The sequence below is a fragment of the Rattus norvegicus genome, chromosome 4 (assembly GCF_036323735.1).
Source record: "Rattus norvegicus strain BN/NHsdMcwi chromosome 4, GRCr8, whole genome shotgun sequence".
In the NCBI taxonomy this organism is placed as follows: Eukaryota; Metazoa; Chordata; class Mammalia; order Rodentia; family Muridae; genus Rattus; species Rattus norvegicus.
In genome coordinates this window covers 124,351,929-124,379,655 of record NC_086022.1, presented here as the reverse complement: position 1 = coordinate 124,379,655, position 27,727 = coordinate 124,351,929, and the positions used below count along the sequence as shown (strand labels likewise).

Below are 27,727 nucleotides of genomic sequence, written 5' to 3'. Positions count from 1 at the left end.
ATTTTGTAGATCATCCCATACTTCTATATAGCTGCTTCTTTACCAGCTGCCTAAGAGTGTGGGTGTAGCCGTGACTGTCAGCGATGCCTTTTGCCAGGTGTTCTTTCCAACTACTAGACTGACGATCAGCATTGTTCCAATACCTTGATTTACATGCTCATGCATTCAGATAAAGCTCTAGAGATGTCTCTTAAATCTTTAAGCCTTCATGATTAAATATTATACCCATTTTAAAGCTGAGAGATTAGGAGCAAACTGACTGATCCAAGCAGAAATGGAACTTGAACATGCAAAGTTTATTGGTGCTGTATGGTCTTTACCTGTGGTGGGATGGACCACTTCTGGTTTCTGGTGGTCTCCAAGGCTGCTCCCTTTACAAATGTCTCTGAGGCAGCTGTATGGAGCAGAAAGAATGGGGCTAAGAGAGGAGCCTTGAGAAGCAGGTGAAGTTCTAGGGGACGCTCTCAGATGACTCTCAAGTCGTTTTGGTAGGGGATTGGTTTGCAGCTGCCTGCAGAGGAGGCAGCTTGGGAGAGTCTTGTGTGGGGAAACGGAGCTGCAGTAATTTAAGTTCCCAGAGGTGACACAGTGGGGGGTTTGGGATCGGTGAGTAGAAGCTGAGTGGCCATGTGACTTCCGGAGCGCCGAGCCTAGAGAAGACACACAGAACCATACTTGACCCAGGGAACCCTGCAACCAGTGAAGCACACAGGGCCATATCTGTGAAGGTTCTCAACAGATCTGTCTCCAGCCAGGTCTGTCCCAGCTCTGTAAGAAGCCTCTGTGGCTAATGGCTGCCATAGAGGCCCAGGAAGCGGCTTCACACACTATTCTTGCCACCTGCTCTTTCAGCCTTAGAAATTCAGGCTGGACACAGCAGACTCCAATTGTTGGGGCTCCACAGGCAGAGCTTAGAGCATGCCCTAGTTCTGCTTATCTACTAGGTGAGTTATGTCAGTTTATAGGGGTGGCTAAGTCATGCTAATTTTTCTCCTGTGGCTACCACCTGAGGCTACTGCCCCATGTCCCCACCAGAAATTGTCCTTAATCTGAGACTGGCCTCTCCCACTAAGACTGGTCTCTCCCACTAAGACTGGCCTCTCCCACTAAGACTAGCTCCTCTTACCTGAGTCTGCCTTCACACATTCACTAAGTGGGTTCTTGCTCTCTTCCCCCTATGACATCTGTTCTGGCTGGTTTTATGTGTCAACTTGACACAAGCTGGAGTTATCACAGAGAAAGGAGTCTCCTTTGAGGAAACGCCTCCATGATATCCAGCTGTAAGGCATTTTCTCAATTAGTGATCAAGGGGGGAGGACCCAACCCGTTGTGAGTGGAATCTCTGGGCTGGTAGTCCTGGGTTCTATAAGAAAGCAAGCTGGGCAAGCCAGGGGATGCAAGCCAGTAAGTAACATCTCTCCATGGCCTCTGCATCAGCTCCTGCTTCCTGGTCTGCTTGAGTTCCAGTCCTGACTTCCTTTGGTGATGAACAGCAATATGGAAGTGTAAGCTGAATAAACCCTTTCCTCCCCAACTTGCTTCTTGGTCACGATGTTTGTGCAGGAATACAAACCCTGATTAAGACAGCACCTGCAAGTGAAGTCCCTTACATTTGGGCTTCTCCTTCAAGGTCCTGTTCCTCTTTCACTTTGCTCCTTCCCCTTTCTCTGTGCCCTGGACCCCACAGTTGGCCTTCTTGTCTGGACTCCCAGCAAGAAGCAGGCAAGGGTTCAGAGCCAGAGAACGTCATGGATCTTGTCCCCATGCTCATCTGTTCTAATGTGGTAGGCTGCCCAGCCACCACATTCCTTTCCTAGCTCCTGAGCCCTGGTTGTTCCTCCAGATGGGGGAAAAACTAACTTCCTACATGGCTAGCCTCAATGCTACCCAGGGGTTGGTTCTCTTGGGCTGGTCTCACTGTGACCCATAGCATCGGGTGCTACCATAAACATCTGCCACTGTGGGACTTCTCCTTGGGTTTCTATACTTCCTGCCCACAGTAGGTCATAGTACCTTTACCCTTTGGCCTGGGAGCAAGGCCCAGACATGGTTCAGAGTATGTGGGGTCAGCTCCAACACCTCCCTCACTCTAATATGGCTAGACTGGACTTCTACATCCTTTCCTGGATCTGAGCTGCTTCCGTTTTTGCAGTTTATGTACAAATGGAACCAGAGGTCCAGAGACTTAGCAGCAAATCTCCATGGGCTCAGTTAGGAGGCTAGGTTTAGATGCCAGAGAATTCTTGTCTGAATTCCCAGATAAGGGAAGGGGCCAGAGACCAGGGTTAGGGTGTGTGTCTGTGTGTGTGCATGTGCGTGTGCATGTGTGTCTTTGTGCATGTGTGTGTGTGTCTGTGTGTATATGTATATGTGTGTGTGTGCATGCACATGCGTGTGCTTTCACTCATGCTTTCTCTTTGGGTGGGTGTGCTGTGTGGTAAATGTACATACTGATGACTGGCTGGAGCTGATGCACAGGGATTGAACAGTAACTATGGGTTCTGAGAGAGAGGCTGAGTCATTGAGGTGGGGCTGGAGTGCCAGGGCACAAGGCCCTCAGGATGGAGCAGCTTGTACACTAGGCCTGTGTGGCAGGTACACTGTAGCATTGTAGGTCTTGTTTCCCGTGCCTCTTTATAGGATGGCACACTTCGGTCACATGTCTGATGACTGAGAGGACCTGAGAGGACCTGCCTGAAGGTGACTGAGGTTTCCCTCAGGCTGGGGTGATGTTGACCAGACACATTTGTCTGTGTATGGCCACCGAAGGCAGCCAAGTACAGGGACTTACCCTGGCATGGGGATGGACCTGGTTGGCACCAGATTCTTCTGTAAGGGCAGCTTGTCCTTCAGTGATTTGCTCTTGGCCTTCCAAGATTGTGTGGATTCTGGGCTAGGCTCCGTCAAATGAGGTAACCTAGAAGGACCCTTGAATGGTTAAGTGCCTACAACTCTCAGCGATCTACAGGGGTTCACACCTAGATCTCTCTGGTCCCATACTCAGTGTATTACAAAAATGTAGCTTTTCACATGGACCGAGACAGCAGGTGAAGAAGGAAGGGCTAGATTGTTGGCCACAGCACAGGGTTCCTCAGGTGCCCCATGGACCTCCTCTCCTCTTAGCCCCAGCTCCTCAGAACACTGTGTTCTGGGGGCCTGGGAGCAATCTAGCAAGTGTCTAGGCATCTTGTACCTGTAAGGAAACTTCTTGATCAATCTCTCCTGGTTCTTGATTTTGTTTTTCTTATGTCGGCCGAGCTTCTTGTGGCCTTTTGAGTCCATCGCAGAGGGAATTAGGCTGCCAGAGCAGAGGCAAGAGTAGGAGGTCATAAGTGGCATCTTTTGAGCTCATTTAACTTTCCCCACTGATGAAGAACATTGCTATTAGCCTATTTTTCATGGGAAGAGGGAAAGACCTCCAGAAGGAAAACTGCTTTGTTTGTGTCCACCTGACAAAATGATTAGGGATTCTGGGCTCCCAGAACAGCACAGTCTGGAGTGACAAGGATGTGGCAGAGCTCATTCTGGCTGCCTGCCTTCCATTTTGACCCATGACTCCCATTCCTGGCCTCTAGGGCTCTTCCTTCAGGGCTACACAGGTTGCTGCAGCTTACCAGGTAGCCTAGCCTAAATCTCCAAAGTGACAATGATTAGGACTTGGATTACAAAGCCCTGGAACTGCTCCAGCCCAGGAAGTTTCAAGTGGGAAAGCTGCTGCAGCCCCACGGCTGGGGGCCCTGCCCTCATACTCAGAAACCTCAGTCAGATGGGAGGTCCAGGCCCAAGGTGCTCTGGGAGCCAGCAAAGCAGCAGAGCTACATAGTGTGCACACTCTTAAGTGATTCCATTAGGGTTGATCCTGGTCATGATTCTGGGTGCCAGGCACCAAGGGAACCATAATTCCATGGCTCTGGACCAGCAGGGGCCATAGGCCCATTCCAAGGTCAGAAGCCTTTGAGGTCACAATCAGTGGCAAGGTGATTGCTGATTGTCTCACAGCAGCTAAAGGCAGGTCTACCAGCACAGTCCAGGAGATCTGCAGAGGGTGCCTTACCTCGATAAGGAGAGAGAATAGAAACAGAGCAGAAGCCAGTCAACCAGATGGGTTGAGAGGTCTGGGGAGGTGGCCAGTGGGGCCAGTGGGGCCAGGAGATGCCAAAGAGTTGGCAAGTGGGTTGTTTCAGGTGACCCAATCAGGGTTGTGCAGAAGCTTGAATTCTCAGGAGGCTGCTCAAATCCTTAAGCCTAGATTTAGGCTTTCTTCCTTCTCTTCTCTGGGCCAAAAGACTCCCCCTCCCCCCAGTTTCTTAGACAAGTGACTCGAAGTGAATAGCAGGGAAGCCAGGTGAGAGCCCTGAGAGTTTGTACAAAAGTTGCTGGGTCTTCATGAGATCACCTTAGAGTGGCTGGGGTTGACAAAAGACTGGACTGGAAGTGGGCAGAGCCAGATGAGAACCCATCTCTTATAGTTTGGTGGTTCAGACTTTCCCAGAAGGCTCACATGCTGCGGGTGCTGTCCCCAGCTGACAGATACAATAATTGTGAGGTGATCAGATAATGAAGGCTCTGAAATAATCCGAAGGTCAACCCGCTGATGGATTCATGATTTTATGGTGCTGCGAGGGATGGTGGAGTCAGAAGATGGGGCTTATTGGAAGATGTATGTACTTACTGTGGGCAGCTGTTCTGAATAGTCTACAGCAATAACAACCATAAGAAGTGGATACCATGAGTGAGGTGTTGCTGTGGGAGACCTGACCATGTGTTCTGGGGAGTACTGTGGAGAGACTTTGGAACCTTGGACTAGAACACCATTGGGTATTGAGGTCTCAGTGGGCTGTTCCATAGAACTTGGAAGATAAGAATGTTGAGAACAGGGGTTGGGGATTTAGCTCAGTGGTAGAGCGCTTGCCTAGCAAGCGCAAGGCCCTGGGTTCAGTCCCCAGCTCCGAAAAAAAAAAAAAAGAAAAAGAAAAAAAAAAGAATGTTGAGAACAGTGCAGATGATGGATGTCTGACTTGTGAAGCAAAGACACTATTGGGCCATGCATGTGAAGGATCTGTGGTGTCTGGGTTTGGGGACTCAGCAGTGATTAGCAAGAGACTGGCACCATGGAAGTGACATTTTTGCTATACTGAGATGATTAATGCTGTTAGCTGGACCTGAGAAATTAGTAGTGATTAAGAAGAAACAAGCATCATTGAGGTGAAATCTTCTGGGAACTGTTTTCCATGAGTCAGCACACAGAAGCTGTGTTCCAGTGGCAGCCACGGTTGTACTTCACGCTGACAGCTAAACTTGGTAGTGTGAGAATCACTTATGTCACACTAGTTTTGAAGACATGGAGGTGTCATAGAGAGCCACTGAAGATTTGCACCATGAAGATAGCCTAGGAGAAGCTGTTGGTGAAAGTGCAGCTCAGTTAGACCAGTTGCAGTAGAAACCCCCAGCATTTTGGAGACAGCTGTACTATAGGATGTCAGCCAAGGTCAGCAGCAGCTGTGGAGGGGAGCTATCCTGAGTCTAAAAGACAAGCTGTGTGTGCTGCAGAGGGTGGATAGAGAAGTGACCCTAGCCTTTTGAAGGAGCCCAGAAGTCTGGGAGTGAATCCCAGATATTGGACATTGTTTCGATCTGATTGTAACCGTGTCTTGGTACTTTGCTCTTGAAATAAGGAAGTATTTAATTTTTGATTTTACAGGCACCCCCCAGTCAGAGAGAATGAATCTTAAAAAGAGATTTGAGGTTTTAAAAGACTGGATTTTTAAAGAGATTGAATTTTAAAGTGTTTGAATTTGTAAAGACTGGAAGATTTTAAGTCTGTAAACTATTTTATGTTGTGATGTTGCACGCGCGCGCGCACGCGCGCGCACACACACACACACACACACACACACACACACACACACACACACACACACAAATGTCTGTAGAGGTCATAAGGTGTCAGGTCTCCTGAAGCTGGAGTTATAGGTAGTTGTGAATTAGTACTTTTACGCACTGAGCCATCTCTCCAGCCTTTCAAATGGTAGTTATAAAACAGAACTCAAAACACTTCACAAAAGTGCTGAATCTTATTATAAGCAAATTATCTCGTTTTTAATTTATTAGAAAAAATTCAAAAGCCCTGAAGCTAGATGTGGCGATTTGTGTCTAACATCATAGCACTCAGGAGACTGAGGCAGATGCACTTTTTCTGGACTGAGACCATTCTGGGCAGTGAATTCCTGTCCAGCTTGGGCTTTAGTGTGAGATTGCCTCAAAAATAAACACAGGGGCTGGGAGTTGAGTCGACAATTTTCATTCTCTTGTCAGTCTGTCATCCTTCTCTCTCAATCTCTTCCCTAGATCTGTAGCAGATGCTTGCAGGTCCCTGTCCTTTCACCATAGCTCCAGTCCTAGGGAACTTTGCCAAACCTTGGAGTAGACCCAGTCTTTAAGTATGAACAGGATCCCCTTAGCTCTTTCCTGAAGCCCCTCTCCCTTTGGCCTGCTTGCTTCTGTTCCTTTCTGTCACCCACCAACCTACAGAAGCACTCCATATCAGGCAGCCATAGCCACCATAGATACAGAGGGCCAACAGAAACAAAGAAATGATACCCACTTAACAAGGACAAGACCAGGTATCACATCTGGGATCACAATCACCCCAATCCCAGATGCCTAGACACCAGTGCAAAAACAAAACAACTAAGACAATATGGCTCCACTAAAACCTACTAATTCTACAACACTAAGCCCTTAGAAATGCAATATAGCTGTGGTACTAGCAAAGGACTACAAAATAGATATTATGACCTTAATAAAGTCTGTGAAAACACAGTAAATGAAATAATAAAAACAATTCTCAGTATGAAATTAGAATTTAACAAAGAAGTGTAACCACATAAGAAAAACCAAACAAACAAAACTGGAACTGAAGTATTTGGGAAGTAAAACAAAAACCTCAGAGGTAAGCCTCACTAAAGGGTACAACACATGGAAGAGAAAATTGCAGGTGTTGAAGTTAAAATAGAAAAAAATAGATACTACAGTCAAAGAAAATGTTAAATCTAAAAATTTGCTGGCTGAAAGCATCCAGGATCTGGGACATTATGAAAAAACCAAAATGTAAAAAGAACAGAAATAGAGGAAGGAGAAGAAATCCAGGTTAAAGGCACAGAAAATATTTTCATGAAAATTGTAGAGGAAAAATTTTCTAACCTAAAGAAGAAGGTCCCTATCAAGGTACAAGAATTATAATACAGAACACCAAATACAGAGATCCAGAAGAAATTCTCCACAACACATAATAATCAAAACATCAAACAAAATCTTAAAAGCTTCAAGGGAGAAAAACTAAGTAACATGTAGAGGTAGAACCACTAGAATAACACCTGTTTTCAGTGGAGACTGTAAAAAACCATAAGGTTCTTCAGACTCTTTGAGATCACAGATGCCAGCCCAGACTATTATATCTTGCGAAACTATTAATCATAATAGATGAAGAAAGAAAAACTTTCCTCAATAAAATCAAATGTAAGCAGTAGCTACCTATGAATGCAGAGCTTTACAGAAGGTTCTAGAAGAATTTGAATCTGTAGAGGTTAACCACAGCCAAGAAAACACAAGGAATAAGTAACACCAGATCAGAAAATCAAAAGAGGGGTAAAACTCATACCATAACAACAACATAATAGGATTAATAAACACTGCTCATTGATAACTTAATATTAATGCTCTCAACTCCCCAATAAAAAGATACAGACTAACAGTTTGGATAAAAAAACAGGGTTCCATGGAAACAGAAATTAAACAGAGATGTAGACAGACTAAGAGAAGTCATGAGCCAAATGGACTTAACGGATATTTATAGAACATTCTATCCTAAAGCAAAAGGATATACCTTCTTCTCAGCTCCTCATGGTACTTTCTCCAAAATTGACCATATAATTGGTCAAAAAACGGGCCTCAACAGGTACAGAAAGATAGAAATAATCCCATGCGTGCTATCGGACCACCACGGCCTAAAACTGGTCTTCAATAACAATAAGGGAAGAATGCCCACATATACGTGGAAATTGAACAATGCTCTACTCAATGATAACCTGGTCAAGGAAGAAATAAAGAAAGAAATTAAAAACTTTTTAGAATTTAATGAAAATGAAGGTACAACATACCCAAACTTATGGGACACAATGAAAGCTGTGCTAAGAGGAAAACTCATAGCGCTGAGTGCCTGCAGAAAGAAACAGGAAAGAGCATATGTCAGCAGCTTGACAGCACACCTAAAAGCTCTAGAACAAAAAGAAGCAAATACACCCAGGAGGAGTAGAAGGCAGGAAATAATCAAACTCAGAGCTGAAATCAACCAAGTAGAAACAAAAAGGACCATAGAAAGAATCAACAGAACCAAAAGTTGGTTCTTTGAGAAAATCAACAAGATAGATAAACCCTTAGCCAGACTAACGAGAGGACACAGAGAGTGTGTCCAAATTAACAAAATCAAAAATGAAAAGGGAGACATAACTACAGATTCAGAGGAAATTCAAAAAATCATCAGATCTTACTATAAAAACCTATATTCAACAAAACTTGAAAATCTTCAGGAAATGGACAATTTCCTAGACAGATACCAGGTATCGAAGTTAAATCAGGAACAGATAAACCAGTTAAACAACCCCATAACTCCTAAGGAAATAGAAGCAGTCATTAAAGGTCTCCCAACCAAAAAGAGCCCAGGTCCAGACGGGTTTAGTGCAGAATTCTATCAAACCTTCATAGAAGACCTCATACCAATATTATCCAAACTATTCCACAAAATTGAAACAGATGGAGCCCTACCGAATTCCTTCTATGAAGCCACAATTACTCTTATACCTAAACCACACAAAGACCCAACAAAGAAAGAGAACTTCAGACCAATTTCCCTTATGAATATCGACGCAAAAATACTCAATAAAATTCTGGCAAACCGAATTCAAGAGCACATCAAAACAATCATCCACCATGATCAAGTAGGCTTCATCCCAGGCATGCAGGGATGGTTTAATATAAGGAAAACCATCAACGTGATCCATCATATAAACAAACTGAAAGAACAGAACCACATGATCATTTCATTAGATGCTGAGAAAGCATTTGACAAAATTCAACACCCCTTCATGATAAAAGTCCTGGAAAGAATAGATATTCAAGGCCCATACCTAAACATAGTAAAAGCCATATACAGCAAACCAGTTGCTAACATTAAACTAAATGGAGAGAAACTTGAAGCAATCCCACTAAAATCAGGGACTAGACAAGGCTGCCCACTCTCTCCCTACTTATTCAATATAGTTCTTGAAGTTCTAGCCAGAGCAATCAGACAACAAAAGGAGATCAAGGGGATACAGATCGGAAAAGAAGAGGTCAAAATATCACTATTTGCAGACGACATGATAGTATATTTAAGTGATCCTAAAAGTTCCACCAGAGAACTACTAAAGCTGATAAACAACTTCAGCAAAGTGGCTGGGTATAAAATTAACTCAAATAAATCAGTTGCCTTCCTCTATACAAAAGAGAAACAAGCCGAGAAAGAAATTAGGGAAACGACACCCTTCATAATAGACCCAAATAATATAAAGTACCTCGGTGTGACTTTAACCAAGCAAGTAAAAGATCTGTACAATAAGAACTTCAAAACACTGAGGAAAGAAATTGAAGAAGACCTCAGAAGATGGAAAGATCTCCCATGCTCATGGATTGGCAGGATTAATATAGTAAAAATGGCCATTTTACCAAAAGCAATCTACAGATTCAATGCAATCCCCATCAAAATACCAATCCAATTCTTCAAAGAGTTAGACAGAACAATTTGCAAATTCATCTGGAATAACAAAAAACCCAGGATAGCTAAAGCTATCCTCAACAATAAGAGGACTTCAGGGGGAATCACTATCCCTGAACTCAAGCAGTATTACAGAGCAATAGTGATAAAAACTGCATGGTATTGGTACAGAGACAGACAGATAGACCAATGGAATAGAATTGAAGACCCAGAAATGAACCCACACACCTATGGTCACTTGATTTTTGACAAAGGAGCCAAAACCATCCAGTGGAAAAAAGATAGCATTTTCAGCAAATGGTGCTGGTTCAACTGGAGGGCAACATGTAGAAGAATGCAGATCGATCCATGCTTATCACCCTGTACAAAGCTTAAGTCCAAGTGGATCAAGGACCTCCACATCAAACCAGACACACTCAAACTAATAGAAGAAAAACTAGGGAAGCATCTGGAACACATGGGCACTGGAAAAAATTTCCTGAACAAAACACCAATGGCTTATGCTCTAAGATCAAGAATCGACAAATGGGATCTCATAAAACTGCAAAGCTTCTGTAAGGCAAAGGACACTGTGGTTAGGACAAAACAGCAACCAACAGATTGGGAAAAGATCTTTACCAATCCTATAACAGATAGAGGCCTTATATCCAAAATATACAAAGAACTCAAGAAGTTAGACTGCAGGGAAACAAATAACCCTATTAAAAAATGGGGTTCAGAGCTAAACAAAGAATTCACAGCTGAGGAATGCCGAATGGCTGAGAAACACCTAAAGAAATGTTCAACATCTTTAGTCATAAGGGAAATGCAAATCAAAACAACCCTGAGATTTCACCTCACACCAGTGAGAATGGCTAAGATCAAAAACTCAGGTGACAGCAGATGCTGGCGAGGATGTGGAGAAAGAGGAACACTCCTCCATTGTTGGTGGGATTGCAGACTGGTAAAACCATTCTGGAAATCAGTCTGGAGGTTCCTCAGAAAATTGGACATTGAACTGCCTGAGGATCCAGCCATACCTCTCTTGGGCATATACCCAAAAGATGCCTCAACATATAAAAGAGACACGTGCTCCACTATGTTCATCGCAGCCTTATTTATAATAGCCAGAAACTGGAAAGAACCCAGATGCCCTTCAACAGAGGAATGGATACAGAAAATGTGGTACATCTACACAATGGATTATTACTCAGCTATCAAAAACAACGAGTTTATGAAATTCGTAGGCAAATGGTTGGAACTGGAAAATATCATCCTGAGTGAGCTAACCCACTCACAGAAAGACATACATGGTATGCACTCATTGATAAGTGGCTATTAGCCCAAATGCTTGAATTACCCTAGATCCCTAGAACAAACAAAACTCAAGACGGATGATCAAAATGTGAATGCTTCACTCCTTCTTTAAATGAGGAAAAAGAATACCCTTGGCAGGGAAGGGAGAGGCAAAGATTAAAACAGAGACTGAAGGACCACCCATTCAGAGCCTGCCCCACAGGTGGCCCATACATATACAGCCACCCAATTAGACAAGATGGATGAAGCAAAGAAGTGCAGACCGACAGGAGCCGGATGTAGATCGCTCCTGAGAGACACAGCCAGAATACAGCAAATACAGAGGCGAATGCCAGCAGCAAACCACTGAACTGAGAATAGGTCCCCCGTTGAAGGAATCAGAGAAAGAACTGGAAGAGCTTGAAGGTGCTCGAGACCCCAAAAGTACAACAATGTCAAGCAACCAGAGCTTCCAGGGACTAAGCCACTACCTAAAGACTATACATGGACTGACCCTGGACTCTGACCCCATAGGTAGCAATGAATATCCTAGTAAGAGCACCAGTGGAAGGGGAATCCCTGGGTCCTGCTAAGAATGAACCCCCAGTGAACTAGACTATGGGGGGGAGGGCGGCAATGGGGGGAGGGTTGGGAGGGGAACACCCATAAGGAAGGGGAGGGGGGAGGGGGATGTTTGCCCGGAAACCGGGAAAGGGAGTAACACTCGAAATGTATATAAGAAATACTCAAGTTATTAAAAAAAACAATCAGAAAAGAGAAGGAAGGACATTGCATACTCATTAAAGGAAAAAAATCTACCACGAAGATAATGAAATTCTGCACATTTATGTTTCAAACACAAGAGCATCTAAGTTCATAAGAGAAATGCCACTACAGCTAAAATCACAAAATGACATCATAGAGTGATGGCATCTGATTTCATTACCCAACTCTCACCAATAGACAGGTCAGCCAGATGGAAACTAAACAAATACTGGAGCTAAATGACATCATAAATCAAAAGGACCCAGCAGATATTCACAGAACATTTCACCTAAGCACAAAAGAATATGCCTTTTTTTCTCAGCAGTTTGTAGAACTTTCTCCAAAAATGATTATATGTTTGGGCACAAACACGTCTCAAGAAATACAAGAAAATTGAAATAATATCCTATGTAATGACCATGGATTAAATATGGACATCAATAACAAAACTGCAGACAACATATGAGCTCATGAGAACTGAAAAACTCACTACTGTGTGAAAAATGGTTCAAGACAAATTAAGAAGGAAATGTAAAACTTTGTTTTTGTGTTATGACTGTGAGCTTGGTGTTTTTGTGGGGCTCCTAACAGTGGGAGTAGAACCCTTTTCCTCCTACCAGGTTGCCTCATCCAGCTTTGATATAAGAGTATGTGCCTAGTCTTATTGTATCTTGTTACATTGGGTTGGTTGAGATCACTGGGAGGCCTGCTCTTTTTTAAAGGGACACAGAGGAAGAGTGGATCTGGAGTGGGGAGGGGAAGTTGGAGAGAGGAGTTGGAGGGGAAATGACAGTTGTGATGTATTGTGAGAGAAGAAAAAAGTAGTGAAGATATTGGAAGATAGAATTCCCATGTTCATGGATCGTAGGAGTAATATAGTGAAAATGATCATCCTATCAAAAGCAATGTACAGGTTCGACACAAAATTTCAACAGTTCTTCACAGAAATCGAAAGGACAATTTTCAACTTCATACATAAACACAAAAAACATAGACTAGTGAAAACAATCCTGGATAGTAAAAGAACTGTTGCAGGTATTACCAGTGTGAATCTCAAATTGTATTACAGGGCTATAGTAATAAGAACTGCATGGTATTGATATGAAAATGGACTCAAATTGAAGACCCTTACACAGTACTGATACCTGATGCTGACAAAGAAGCTAGAAATATACATTGGATAAAAGACAGCATCTTAAAATGATGCTGCTCAAGATGGATGGCTGTATCTAGAATAAGGCAAATAGATTCATGTTTACCACCCTGCCCAAAATTCACTCTAAAGGAACAAGGACCACAGCATAAGGCCACATACCAGGAATGTAAAGGACAAAGTTGGGAATAACCTTTAACTCACTCTCACAGAAAAAGACTTCCTTCTTTGTTTTTTATTTTTTTTTATTTTATTTTTTATTTTTTTATCTTTATTAACGAGTATTTCTTATTTACATTTCGATTGTTATTCCCCTTCCCAGTTTCCGGGCCAACATCACCCTAACTCCTCCCCCTCAACTTCTATATGGGCTTCCCCTCCTCATCCTCCCCCCCATTACCACCCTCCCCCCAACAATCCCGTTCACTGGGGGTTCAGTCGTGTTAGGGCCAAGGGCTGCCCCTTCCACTGGTGCTAGGCTATTCATTGCTACCTATGAGGTTGGAGCCCAGGGTCAGTCCATGTATAGTCTTTGGGTAGTGGCTTACTCCCTGGAAGCTCTGGTTGGTTGGCATTGTTGTTCATATGGGGGTGTCAAGCCCCTTCAAGCTCTTTCAGTCCTTTCTCTGATTCCTTCAACGGGGGTCCCGATCTCAGTTCAGTGGTTTGCTGCTGGCATTCGCCTATGTATTTGCTGGTTTCTGGCTGTGTCTCTCAGGAGAGATCTACATCCGGTTCCTGTCAGCCTGCACTTCTTTGCTTCATCCATCTTATCTAGTTTGGTGGCTGTATATGTATGGGCCACATGTAGGGCAGGCTCTCAATGGGTGTTCCTTCTGCCTCTGTTCTAAACTTTGCCTCCCTATCCCCTCCCAAGGATATTCTTGTTCCCCTTTAAAAGAAGGAGTGAAGCATTCGCATTTTGGTCATCTTTCTTGAGTTTCACGTGTTCTGTGCATCTAGGGCAATTAAGCATTTGGGCTAATAGCCACTTATCAGTGAGTGCATACTATGTGTGTTTTTCTGTGATTGGGTTACCTCACTCAAGATGATATTTTCCAGTTCCATCCATTTGCCCATGAATTTCATAAAGTCATTGTTTTTGATAGCTGACTAATATTCCATTGTGCAGATGTACCACATTTTCTGTATCCATTCCTCTGTTGAAGGGCATCTGGGTTCTTTCCAGCTTCTGGCTAATATAAATAAGGCTGCGATGAACATAGTGGAGCATGTATCTTTGTTATATGTTGGGGCATCTTTTGGGTATATGCCCAAGAGAGGTTTAGCTGGGTCTTCAGGTAGTTCAATGTCCAATTTTCTGAGGAACCTCCATACTGATTTCCCGAATGTTTGTACCAGTCTGCAATCCCACCAACAATGGAGGAGTGTTCCTCTTTCTCCACATCCTCGCCAGCATTTGCTGTCATATGAGTTTTTGATCTTAGCCATTCTCACTGGTGTGAGGTGAAATCTCAGGGTTGTTTTGATTTGCATTTCCCTAATGACTAAAGGTGTTGACCATTCCTTTAGGTGTTTCTCAGGCACTTGGCATTCCTCAGCTGTGAATTCGTTTAGCTCTGAACCCCATTTTTTAATAGGGTTATTTGTCTCCCTGCGGTCTAACTTCTTGAGTTCTTTGTATATTTTGGATATAAGCCTGTTGGATATAAATCTGTTGTAGGATTGGTAAAGATCTTTTCCCAATGTGTTGGTTGCCGTTTTGTCCTAACAACAGTGTCCTTTGGGTGACAGAAGGTTTGCAGTTTTATGAGATCCCATTTGTTGATTCTTGATCTTAGAGCATAAGCCATTGGTGTTTTGTTCAGGAAATTTTCTCCAGTGCCCATGTGTTTGAGATTCTTCCCCACTTCTTCTTCTATTAGTTTGAGTGTATCTGGTTTGATGTGGAGGTCCTTGATCCACTTGGACTTAAGCTTTGTACAGGGTGATAAGCATGGATTGATCTGCATTCTTCAACATGCTGACCTCCAATTGAACCAGCATTATTTGCTGAAAGTGCTATCTTTTTTTTCATTGGCTGGTTTTGGCTCCTTTGTCAAATATCAAGTGACCATAGGTGTGTGGGTTTATTTCTGGGTCTTCAATTCTATTCCACTGGTCTATCTGTCTGTCTCTGTACCAATACCATGCAGTTTTTATCACTATTGCTCTGTAATACTGCTTGAGTTCAGGGATAGTTATTCCCCCAGAAGTCCTTTTATTTATTTATTTTTTTTTTGGTGATATATATTTTTTCATTTTTATTAACTTGAGTATTTCTTACTTACATTTTTTTTATTTTTTTTTTTATTAACTTGAGTATTTCTTATATACATTTCGAGTGTTATTCCCTTTCCCGGTTTCCGGGCAAACATCCCCCTCCCCCCTCCCCTTCCTTATTGGTGTTCCCTTCCCAACCCTCCCCCCATTGCCGCCCTCCCCCCATAGACTAGTTCACTGGAGGTTCAGTCTTAGCAGGACCCAGGGCTTCCCCTTCCACTGGTGCTCTTACTAGAATATTCATTGCTACCTATGGGGTCAGAGTCCAGGGTCAGTCCATGTATAGTCTTTAGGTAGTGGCTTAGTCCCTGGAAGCTCTGGTTGCTTGGCATTGTTGTACTTTTGGGGTCTCGAGCCCCTTCAAGCTCTTCCAGTTCTTTCTCTGATTCCTTCAATAGGGGACCTATTCTCAGTTCAGTGGTTTGCTGCTGGCATTCGCCTCTATATTTGCTGTATTCTGGCTGTGTCTCTCAGGAGCGATCTACATCCGGCTCCTGTCGGTCTGCACTTCTTTGCTTCATCCATCTTGTCTAATTGGGTGGCTGTATATGTATGGGCCACCTGTGGGGCAGGCTCTGAATGGGTGGTCCTTCAGTCTCTGTTTTAATCTTTGCCTCTCCCTTCCCTGCCAAGGGTATTCTTTTTCCTCATTTAAAGAAGGAGTGAAGCATTCACATTTTGATCATCCGTCTTGAGTTTTGTTTGTTCTAGGGATCTAGGGTAATTCAAGCATTTGGGCTAATAGCCACTTATCAATGAGTGCATACCATGTATGTCTTTCTGTGAGTGGGTTAGCTCACTCAGGATGATATTTTCCAGTTCCAACCATTTGCCTACGAATTTCATAAACTCGTTGTTTTTGATAGCTGAGTAATATTCCATTGTGTAGATGTACCACATTTTCTGTATCCATTCCTCTGTTGAAGGGCATCTGGGTTCTTTCCAGTTTCTGGCTATTATAAATAAGGCTGCGATGAACATAGTGGAGCACGTGTCTCTTTTATATGTTGAGGCATCTTTTGGGTATATGCCCAAGAGAGGTATAGCTGGATCCTCAGGCAGTTCAATGTCCAATTCTCTGAGGAACCTCCAGATGATTTCCAGAATGGTTTTACCAGACTGCAATCCCACCAACAATGGAGGAGTGTTCCTCTTTCTCCACATCCTCGCCAGCATCTGCTGTCACCTGAGTTTTTGATCTTAGCCAATCGCACTGGTGTGAGGTGAAATCTCAGGGTTGTTTTGATTTGCATTTCCCTTATGACTAAAGATGTTGAACATTTCTTTAGGTGTTTCTCAGCCATTCGGCATTCCTCAGCTGTGAATTCTTTGTTTAGGTCTGAACCCCATTTTTTAATAGGGTTATTTGTTTCCCTGCGGTCTAACTTCTTGAGTTCTTTGTATATTTTGGATATAAGGCCTCTATCTGTTGTAGGATTGGTAAAGATCTTTTCCCAATCTGTTGGTTGCCATTTTGTCCTAACCACAGTGTCCTTTGCCTTACAGAAGCTTTGCAGTTTTATGAGATCCCATTTGTCGATTCTTGATCTTAGAGCATAAGCCATTGGTGTTTTGTTCAGGAAATTTTTTCCAGTGCCCATGTGTTCCAGATGCTTCCCTAGTTTTTCTTCTATTAGTTTGAGTGTGTCTGGTTTGATGTGGAGGTCCTTGATCCACTTGGACTTAAGCTTTGTACAGGGTGATAGGCATGGATCGATCTGCATTCTTCTACATGTTGCCCTCCAGTTGAACCAGCACCATTTGCTGAAAATGCTATCTTTTTTCCACTGGATGGTTTTGGCTCCTTTGTCAAAAATCAAGTGACCATAGGTGTGTGGGTTCATTTCTGGGTCTTCAATTCTATTCCATTGGTCTATCTGTCTGTCTCTGTACCAATACCATGCAGTTTTTATCACTATTGCTCTGTAATACTGCTTGAGTTCAGGGATAGTGATTCCCCCTGAAGTCCTCTTATTGTTGAGGATAGCTTTAGCTATCCTGGGTTTTTTGTTATTCCAGATGAATTTGCAAATTGTTCTGTCTAACTCTTTGAAGAATTGGATTGGTATTTTGATGGGGATTGCATTGAATCTGTAGATTGCTTTTGGTAAAATGGCCATTTTTACTATATTAATCCTGCCAATCCATGAGCATGGGAGATCTTTCCATCTTCTGAGGTCTTCTTCAATTTCTTTCCTCAGTGTTTTGAAGTTCTTATTGTACAGATCTTTTACTTGCTTGGTTAAAGTCACACCGAGGTACTTTATATTATTTGGGTCTATTATGAAGGGTGTCGTTTCCCTAATTTCTTTCTCGGCTTGTTTCTCTTTTGTATAGAGGAAGGCAACTGATTTATTTGAGTTAATTTTATACCCAGCCACTTTGCTGAAGTTGTTTATCAGCTTTAGTAGTTCTCTGGTGGAACTTTTAGGATCACTTAAATATACTATCATGTCATCTGCAAATAGTGATATTTTGACCTCTTCTTTTCCAATCTGTATCCCTTTGATCTCCTTTTGTTGTCTGATTGCTCTGGCTAGAACTTCAAGAACTATACTGAATAAGTAGGGAGAGAGTGGGCAGCCTTGTCTAGTCCTTGATTTTAGTGGGATTGCTTCAAGTTTCTCTCCATTTAGTTTAATGTTAGCAACTGGTTTGCTGTATATGGCTTTTACTATGTTTAGGTATGGGCCTTGAATTCTTATTCTTTCCAGGACTTTTATCATGAAGGGGCTTTGAATTTTGTCAAATGCTTTCTCAGCATCTAATGAAATGATCATGTGGTTCTGTTCTTTCAGTTTGTTTATATAATGGATCACGTTGATGGTTTTCCGTATATTAAACCATCCCTGCATGCCTGGGATGAAGCCTACTTGATCATGGTGGATGATTGTTTTGATGTGCTCTTGAATTCGGTTTGCCAGAATTTTATTGAGTATTTTTGCGTCGATATTCATAAGGGAAATTGGTCTGAAGTTCTCTTTCTTTGTTGTGTCTTTGTGTGGTTTAGGTATAAGAGTAATTGTGGCTTCGTAGAAGGAATTCGGTAGTGCTCCATCTGTTTCAATTTTGTGGAATAGTTTGGATAATATTGGTATGAGGTCTTCTATGAAGGTTTGATAGAATTCTGCACTAAACCCGTCTGGACCTGGGCTCTTTTTGGTTGGGAGACCTTTAATGACTGCTTCTATTTCCTTAGGAGTTATGGGGTTGTTTAACTGGTTTATCTGTTCCTGATTTAACTTCGATACCTGGTATCTGTCTAGGAAATTGTCCATTTCCTGAAGATTTTCAAGTTTTGTTGAATATAGGTTTTTATAGTAAGATCTGATGATTTTTTGAATTTCCTCCGAATCTGTAGTTATGTCTCCCTTTTCATTTCTGATTTTGTTAATTTGGACACACTCTCTGTGTCCTCTCATTAGTCTGGCTAAGGGTTTATCTATCTTGTTGATTTTCTCAAAGAACCAACTTTTGGTTCTGTTGATTCTTTCTATGGCCCTTTTTGTTTCTACTTGGTTGATTTCAGCTCTGAGTTTGATTATTTCCTGCCTTCTACTCCTCCTGGGTGTATTTGCTTCTTTTTGTTCTAGAGCTTTTAGGTGTGCTGTCAAGCTGCTGACATATGCTCTTTCCTGTTTCTTTCTGCAGGCACTCAGCGCTATGAGTTTTCCTCTTAGCACAGCTTTCATTGTGTCCCATAAGTTTGAGTATGTTGTATCTTCATTTTCATTAAATTCTAAAAAGTTTTTAATTTCTTTCTTTATTTCTTCCTTGACCAGGTTATCATTGAGTAGAGCATTGTTCAATTTCCACGTATATGTGGGCATTCTTCCCTTATTGTTATTGAAGACCAGTTTTAGGCCGTGGTGGTCCGATAGCACGCATGGGATTATTTCTATCTTTCTGTACCTGTTGAGGCCCGTTTTTTGACCAATTATATGGTCAATTTTGGAGAAAGTACCATGAGGAGCTGAGAAGAAGGTATATCCTTTTGCTTTAGGATAGAATGTTCTATAAATATCCGTTAAGTCCATTTGGCTCATGACTTCTCTTAGTCTGTCTACATCACTGTTTAATTTCTGTTTCCATGATCTGTCCATTGATGAGAGTGGGGTGTTGAAATCTCCCACTATTATTGTGTGAGGTGCAATGTGTGTTTTGAGCTTTAGTAAGGTTTCTTTTACGTATGTAGGTGCCCTTGTATTTGGGGCATAGATATTTAGGATTGAGAGTTCATCTTGGTGGATTTTTCCTTTGATGAATATGAAGTGTCCTTCCTTATCTTTTTTGATGACTTTTAGTTGGAAATTGATTTTATTTGATATTAGAATGGCTACTCCAGCTTGGTTCTTCTGACCATTTGCTTGGAAAGTTGTTTTCCAGCCTTTCACTCTGAGGTAGTGTCTGTCTTTGTCTCTGAGGTGTGTTTCCTGTAGGCAGCAGAAAGCAGGGTCCTCGTTGCGTATCCAGTTTGTTAATCTATGTCTTTTTATTGGGGAGTTGAGGCCATTGATATTGAGAGATATTAAGGAATAGTGATTATTGCTTCCCGTTATATTCATATTTGGATGTGAGGTTATGTTTGTGTGCTTTCATTCTCTTTGTTTTGTTGCCAAGACGATTAGTTTCTTGCTTCTTCTAGGGTATAGCTTGCCTCCTTATGTTGGGCTTTACCATTTATTATCCTTTGTAGTGCTGGATTTGTAGAAAGATATTGTGTAAATTTGGTTTTGTCATGGAATATCTTGGTTTCTCCATCAATGTTAATTGAGAGTTTTGCTGGATACAGTAACCTGGGCTGGCATTTGTGTTCTCTTAGGGTCTGTATAACATCAGTCCAGGATTTTCTGGCCTTCATAGTTTCTGGCGAGAAATCTGGTGTGATTCTGATAGGTCTCCCTTTATATGTTACTTGACCTTTTTCCCTTACTGCTTTTAATATTCTTTCTTTATTTTGTGCGTTTGGTGTTTTGACAGTTATGTGACGGGAGGTGTTTCTTTTCTGGTCCAATCTATTTGGAGTTCTATAGGCTTCTTGTATGTCTATGGGTATCTCTTTTTTTAGGTTAGGGAAGTTTTCTTCTATGATTTTGTTGAAGATATTTACTGGTCCTTTGAGCTGGGAGTCTTCACTCTCTTCTATACCTATTATCCTTAGGTTTGATCTTCTCATTGAGTCCTGGATTTCCTGTATGTTTTGGACCAGTAGCTTTTTCTGCTTTACATTATCTTTGATAGTTGGTTCAATGATTTCTATGGAATCTTCTGCTCCTGAGATTCTCTCTTCCATCTCTTGTATTCTGTTGGTGAAGCTTGTATCTACAGCTCCTTGTCTCTTCTTTTGGTTTTCTATATCCAGGGTTGTTTCCATGTGTTCTTTCTTGATTGCTTCTATTTCCATTTTTAATTCCTTCAACTGTTTGATTGTGTTTTCCTGGAATTCTTTCAGGGATTTTTGCGATTCCTCTCTGTAGGCTTCTACTTGTCTATTAATGTTTTCCTGTGCTTCCCTAAGTGTGTTCATGTCTTTCTTGAAGTCCTCCAGCATCATGATCAAATATGATTTTGAAACTAGATCTTGCTTTTCTGGTGTGTTTGGATATTCCATGTTTGTTTTGGTGGGAGAATTGGGCTCCGATGATGGCATGTAGTCTTGGTTTCTGTTGCTTGGGTTCCTGTGCTTGCCTCTCGCCATCAGATTATCTCTAGTGTTACTTTGTTCTGCTATTTCTGACAGTGGCTAGACTGTCCTATAAGCCTGTGTGTCAGGAGTGCTGTAGACCTGTTTTCCTCTCTTTCAGTCAGTTATGGGGACAGAGTGTTCTGCTTTCGGGTTTTTTAGTTTTTCCTCTCTACAGGTCTTCAGCTGTTCCTGTGGGCCTGTGTCTTGAGTTCACCAGGCAGCTTTCTTGCAGCAGAAAATTTGGTCTTACCTGTGGTCCCGAGGCTCAGGTTTGCTCGTGGGGTGCTGCCCAGGGGCTCTCTGCAGCGGCAGCAACCAGGAAGACCTGTGCCGCCCCTTCCGGGAGCTTCAGTGCACCAGGGTTCCAGATGGTCTTTGGCTTTTTCCTCTGGCGTCCGAGATGTGTGTGCAGGGAGCAGTCTCTTCTGGTTTCCCAGGCTTGTCTGCCTCTCTGAAGGTTTAGCTCTCCCTCCCACGGGATTTGGGTGCAGAGAACTGTTTATCCGGTCTGTTTCTTTCAGGTTCCGGTGGTGTCTCTGGCAGGGGTCCTGCCGCTCCTGGGCCCTCCCCCACGGGAGCCCAGAGGCCTTATACAGTTTCCTCTTGGGCCAGGGATGTGGGCAGGGGTGAGCAGTGTTGGTGGTCTCTTCTGCTCTGCAGCCTCAGGAGTGCCCACCTGACCAGGCGGTTGGGTCTCTCTCTCACCGGGTCCGGGCCAGAAGTCCTTTTATTGTTGAGGATAGTTTTAGCTATCCTGGGTTTTTTGTTATTCCAGATGAATTTGCAAATTGTTCTGTCTAACTTTTTGAAGAATTGGATTGGTATTTTGATGGGGATTGCATTGAATCTGTAGATCACTTTTGGTAAAATGGCCAATTTTCCTATGTTAATCATGCCAATCCATGAACATGGGAGATCTTTCCATCTTCTCAGGTCTTCTTCAATGTCTTTCTTCAGAGGCTTGAACTTCTTATAATCTTTTACTTGCTTGGTTAAAGTCACACTGAGGTATTTTATATTATTTGGGACTATTATGAAGGGTGTCGTTTCCCTAATTTCTTCCTCGGCTTGTTTCTCTTTTGTGTAGAGGAAGGCTACTGATTTATTTGAGTTAATTTTATACCCAGCCACGTTTCTGAAGTTGTTTATCAGCTTTAGTAGTTCTTTGGTGGAACTTTTGGGATCACTTAAATATACTATCATATCATCTGCAAATAGTGATATTTTGACCTCTTCCTTTCCCATCTGTATCCCTTTGATCTCTTTTTGTTGTCTGATTGCTCTGGCTAGAACTTCAAGAACTACATTGAATAAGTAGGGAGAGAGTGGGCAGCCTTGTCTAGTCCCTGATTTTAGTGGGATTACTTCAAGTTTCTCTCCATTTATTTTAATGTTAGCTACTGGTTTGCTGTATATGGCTTTTACTATGTTTAGGTATGGGCCTTGAATTCCTATTCCTTCCAGGACTTTTATCAGAAGGGGTGTTGAATTTTGTCAAATGCTTTCTCAGCATCTAATGAAATGAGAATGTGGTTTTGTTCTTTCAGTTTGTTTATGTAATGGATTATGTTGATGGTTTTCCATATATTAAACCATCCCTGCATGCCTGGGATGAAGCCTACTTAATCATGGTGGATGATTGTTTTGATGTGCTCTTGGATTCGGTTTGCCAGAATTTTATTAAGTATTTTTATGTCGATATTCTTAAGGAAAATTGGTCTGAAGTTCTCTTTCTTTCTTGGGTCTTTGTGTGGTTTAGGTATAAGAGTAATTGTGGCTTCATAGAAGGAATTCGGTAGTGCTCCATCTGTTTCAATCTTGTGGAATAGTTTGGATAATATTGGTATGAGGTCTTCTATGAAGGTCTGATAGAATTCTGCACTAAACCCGTCTGGATCTGGGTTCTTTTTGGTTGGGAGACCTTTAATGACTGCTTCTATTTCATTAGGAGTTTTGGGGTTTTTTAAACTCTGGGATTTCACCTCACACCAGTGAGAATGGCTAAGATAAAAAAACTCAGGTGACAGCAGATGCTGGCGAGGATGTGGAGAAAGAGGAACACTCCTCCATTGTTGGTGGGATTGCAGACTGGTACAACCATTCTGGAAATCAGCATGGAGGTTCCTCAGAAAATTGGACATTGAACTACCTGAAGACCCAGCTAAACCTCTCTTGGGCATATACCCAAAAGATGCCCCAACATATAACAAAGACACGTGCTCCACTATGTTCATCGCAGCCTTATTTATAATAGCCAGAAACTGGAAAGAACCCAGATACCCTTCAACAGAGGAATGGATACAGAAAATGTGGTACATCTACACAATGGAATATTATTCAGCTATCAAAAACAATGACTTTTGGAAACTCATAGGCAAATGGATGGAACTGGAAAATATCATCTTGAGTGAGGTAACCCAATCACAGAAAAACACACATGGTATGCACTCATTGATAAGTGGCTATTAGCCCAAATACTTGAATTGCCCTAGATGCACAGAACACATGAACCTCAAGAAAGATGACCAAATTGCGAATGCTTCACTCCTTCTTTCAAAGGGGAACAAGAATTCCCTTGACAGGGATTAAGGAGGCAAAGTTTAAAACAGACACAGAAGGAACACCAATTCAGATCCTGCCCCTCATGTGGCTCATACTTATACAGCCACCCAATTAGATAAGAGGGATGAAGCAAAGAAGTGCAGGCTGATAGGAACAGGATGTAGATCTCTCCTGAGAAACACAACCAGAAACCAGCAAATACACAGGCGAATGCCAGCAGCAAACCACTGAACTGAGATCGGGACCCCCGTTGAAGGAATCAGAGAAAGGAGTATAAGGGCTTGAAGGGGCTCGAGACCCCATATGAACAACAATGCCAACCAACCAGAGCTTCCAGGGAGTAAGCCACTACCCAAAGACTATACATGGACTTACCCTTGGCTCCAACCTCATAGGTAGCAATGAATAGCCTAGTAAGAGCACCAGTGGAAGGGGAAGACCTGCCAAGACTGAACCCCCCAGTTAACATGATTGTTGGGGCAGGGTGGTAATGGGGGGAAGATGGGGAGGGGAACACAAAAATAGAAGGGGAGGGGGATAGGCTAGGGGGATGTTGACCCAGAAACCGGGAAAGGGAATAACAATAGAAATGTAAATAAGAAATACTTAAGTTAATAAAGGTAAAAAAATGGATTATTTGTTCCTGACTTATCTTGGGTACCTGGTATCTGTGTAGGAAATTGTCCATTTCTTCCAGATTTTCAAGTTTTGTTGAATACAGGCTTTTGTAGTGGAATCTGATGATGTTTTTGAATTTCCTCCGATTCTGTAGTTATGTCTCCCTTTTCATTTCTGAGTTTGTTATTTTGGACACACACTCTGTGTCCTCTTGTTAGTCTGGCTAAGGGTTTATGTATCTTGTTGATTTTCTCAAAGAACCAACTTTTGGTTCTGTTGATTCTTTGTATAGTCCTTTTTGCTTCTACTTGGTTTATTTTAGCTCTGAGGTTGATTATTTCCTGCCTTCTACTCCTCCTGGGTGTATTTGCCTCTTTTTGTTCTAGAGCTTTTAGGTGTGCTGTCGAGCTGCTGATATATGTATGCTCTCTCCTGTTTCTTCGTGCAGGGATTCAGACCTATGGATTTTCCTCTTAGCACAGCTTTCATTGTGTCCCATAAGTTTGGGTATGTTGTCCTTCATGTTCATTAAATTCTAAGAGGTCTTTAATTTATTTCTTTATTTCTTCCTTGACCAGGTTATCATTGAGTAGCACATTATTCAACTTCCATGTATATGTGGGCATTTTTTCTCATTGTTTTTGAAGACCAGCTTTAGCCCGTGTTGGTCTGGTAGGATGCATGGGATTATTTCTATCTTTCTGTATCTGTTGAGGCCTGTTTTATGGGTCAATTTGGAGAAAGTACCGTGAGGAGGTGAGAAAAAGGTATATATTTTTGTTTTAGGATAGAATGTTCTATAAATATCTGTTAAATCCATTTGGTTCATGACTTCTCTTAGTCTATGTCTCCATTTCATTTCTGTTTCCATGATCTGTTCACTGATAAAAGTGCGGTGTTGAAATCTCCTACTAATTTTGTGTGAGGTATAATGTGTGCTTTGAGCTTTAGGAAGGTTTCTTTTATGTCTGTCGATGCCCTTGTATTTGGAGCATAGATATTTAGGATTGAGAATTCATCTTGGTGGATTTTTCCTTTGATGTATATTAAGTGTCCTTCCTTATCTTTTTTTGATGACTTTTGGTTGTAAATTGAATTTATTCAATATTCGTATGGCTACTCCACCTTGCTTCTTCAGACCATTTGCCTGGAAAGTTGTTTTCCAGCCTTTCACTATGACGAGGTAGTGTCTGTCTTTGTCTCCGAGGTGTGTTTCCTGTAGGCAGCAAAATGTTGTGTCCTCATCATGTATCCAGTTCGTTAATCTTTGTCTTTTTATTTGGGAATTGAGTCCATTGATGTTGAGAGATATTAAGGAATAGTGATTGTTGCTTCCTGTTATATTCGTGTTTGGATGTGAGATTATGTTTGTGTGCTTGTCTTCTCTTTGTTTTATTCCAAAAGACTAGCTTCTTGCTTTGTCTAGGGTGTACCTTGCATTCTTGTCTTGGGCTTTACAATTTATTATCCTTTGTAGGGCTGGATTTGTAGAAAGATATTGTGTAAATTTGGTTTTGTCATGGAATATCTTGGTTACTCCATCTATGTTAATTGAGAGTTTTGCTGGATACAGTAACCTGGGCTGGCATTTGTGTTCTCTTAGGGTCTGTATGACATCTGTCCAGGATCTTCTGGCTTTCATAGTCTCTGGTGAGAAGTCTTACTGCTTTTAATATTCTTTCTTTGTTTTGTGCATTTGTTGTTTTTACTATTATGTGATGGGAGGAGTTTCTTTTCTGGTCCAATCTATTTGGAGTTCTGTAGGCTTCTTGTATGTTTATGGGCATCTCTTTCTTTAGGTTAGGTAAGGTTTCTTCTATGATTTTGTTCAAGATATTTACTCATCCTTTGAGCTGGGAGTCTTCACTCTCTTCTATTCCTATTATCCTTATATTTGATCTCCTCTTTGAGTCATGGATTTCCTGTATGTTCTGGGCCAGTAATTTTTCCATTTTCCATTATCTTTGAGAGTTGTGTCGATGATTTCTATGGAATCTTCTGCTCCCGAGATTCTCTCTTCTATCTCTTTCATTCCATTGGTGATGCTTGTATCTACGGCTCCTTGTCTCTTCCTTTGTTTTTCTATATCCAGGGTTGTTTCCCTGTGTCCTTTCTTTATTGCTTCTATTTCCATTTTCAATTCCCTCACCTGTTTGATTGTATTTTCCTGGAATTCTTTCAGGGAATTTTGTGCTTCCTCTCTATAGCCTTCTGCTTGTTTATTTGTGTTTTCCTGCATTTCTCTATGGGCTTCTTCATGTCTTTCTTGAAGTCCTCCAGCATCATGATCAAATGTGATTTTAAATCTAGATCTTGCTTTTCTGGTGTGTTTGGATATTCAGTGTTTGCTTTGGTGGGAGAATTGGGTTCTGATGATGCCATGTAGTCTTGGTTTCTGTTGCTTCGGTTTCTGCTCTTGCCTCTTGCCATTATGTTGTCTCTGGTGTTACCATGTTCTGCTATTTCTGACTGTGGTTAGACCGTCCTATAGGCCTGTGTGTCAGGAGTGTTGTAGACCTGTTTTCCTGTTTTCTTTCAGCCAGTTGTGGGAACAGAGTGTTCTGCTTTCAGGCATGCAGTCTTTCCTGTCTACTGGTCTTCACCTGTTCCTGTGGGCGTGTGTCTTGAGTCTACCAAGCAGGTCAGTTGTAGCAGAAAATTTTGTCTTACCTCTGGTCTCAGGCCTTGAGTCGCTTTACAGAGCTGGTTTTCAGCTCTCCATGAGGGTAGCAACCAGAAGGGCCTGTCCCGCCTTTTCTCGGGACACTGTGCAAAAGGGTCCCAGATGGCACTAGGCATTTTCCTCTAGAGTCAGAAATGTAGGTAGAGAGTAGTCTCCTCTGGCTTCCCAGGTGTGTCTGCCCCTATGAAGGTCTAACTGTCCCTCCCACGTGATTTGGGTGCAGGGAGCTGTTTGACTGGGTCTCTTCAGATCTGGGTGGTGACTGGACTGTAGCGTTGAGTGTCCCTATCTTCCTGTTCCCAGAGACCTTATACAGTTTCCTCTTGGGACAGGGATGTGGGCAAGGGTGGGCAGTGCTGGAAGTCTCTCCTGCCCTGCAGTCTCAGGAGTGCCCACCTGTCTGGGCAGTGGGTTCTGTGTCCCACGGGGTTTGGGAGCAGGGACATGTTTCCTTTCTTATAAAAAATCTTTTTTCTTCTTTCTTTTGTTTTCTTTTTCTTTTTTCTTTTTTGTAGGTTCATGTCATTATGCAAGTGAAGGCAGACAAAATGAAACAAGATCTGTTAAAGAGAGCTTCAAACCAAATTCCCTTATGAATATTAATGCAAATCACTCAATAAAATTCTTGGAAACTGAATCCAAGAACACATCAAAATGATCATCATGATCAAGTAGGTTTCATCCCAGGGATGCAGGTACGGTATAATATACAGAAATCCATCAATGTAGTACACTATATAAACAAACTCAAAGATAAGAACCACATGATCATTTCATTAGATGCTGAGAAAGCATTTGACAAAATTCAACACACCTTCATGATAAAAGCCCTGGAAAGATCAGGAACTCAAGGCCCATATCTAAGCATAGTAAAAGCAATATACTGCAAAC

At 42.1% G+C, this 27,727-nt stretch overlaps 1 protein-coding gene and 1 long non-coding RNA gene across 6 annotated transcripts; one reads left to right on the top strand and one right to left on the bottom strand.

Annotated features, from left to right (window-relative positions):
• Positions 1-275: 275 nt before the first annotated feature.
• C4h3orf22 (similar to human chromosome 3 open reading frame 22) lies at positions 276-4,771 on the bottom strand. 4 transcript variants are annotated; one of them, XM_039108358.2, is made up of 4 exons: positions 4,055-4,553; positions 3,194-3,298; positions 2,792-2,917; positions 276-650 (listed from the first exon to the last, which is right to left on the bottom strand). In XM_039108358.2, the coding sequence occupies exons 2-4, from the start codon at positions 3,280-3,282 to the stop codon at positions 476-478; spliced, it is 390 nt and encodes a 129-aa protein (XP_038964286.1). In that variant the 5' UTR covers positions 3,283-3,298; positions 4,055-4,553; the 3' UTR covers positions 276-475. The 4 variants fall into 4 exon arrangements, with proteins under 4 accessions (XP_038964286.1, XP_038964284.1, XP_038964285.1 ...); XM_039108356.2 differs by lacking the exon at positions 4,055-4,553 and adding an exon at positions 3,615-3,941; XM_039108357.2 differs by lacking the exon at positions 4,055-4,553 and adding an exon at positions 3,758-3,938.
• On the top strand, positions 4,652-27,470 carry LOC134486811 (uncharacterized). 2 transcript variants are annotated; one of them, XR_010066206.1, is made up of 2 exons: positions 4,652-5,488; positions 27,352-27,470. It is a non-coding gene; the product is annotated as an uncharacterized LOC134486811 (long non-coding RNA). The 2 variants fall into 2 exon arrangements; XR_010066207.1 differs by lacking the exon at positions 4,652-5,488 and adding an exon at positions 24,083-26,794.
• The last annotated feature ends 257 nt before the right edge of the window (positions 27,471-27,727 follow it).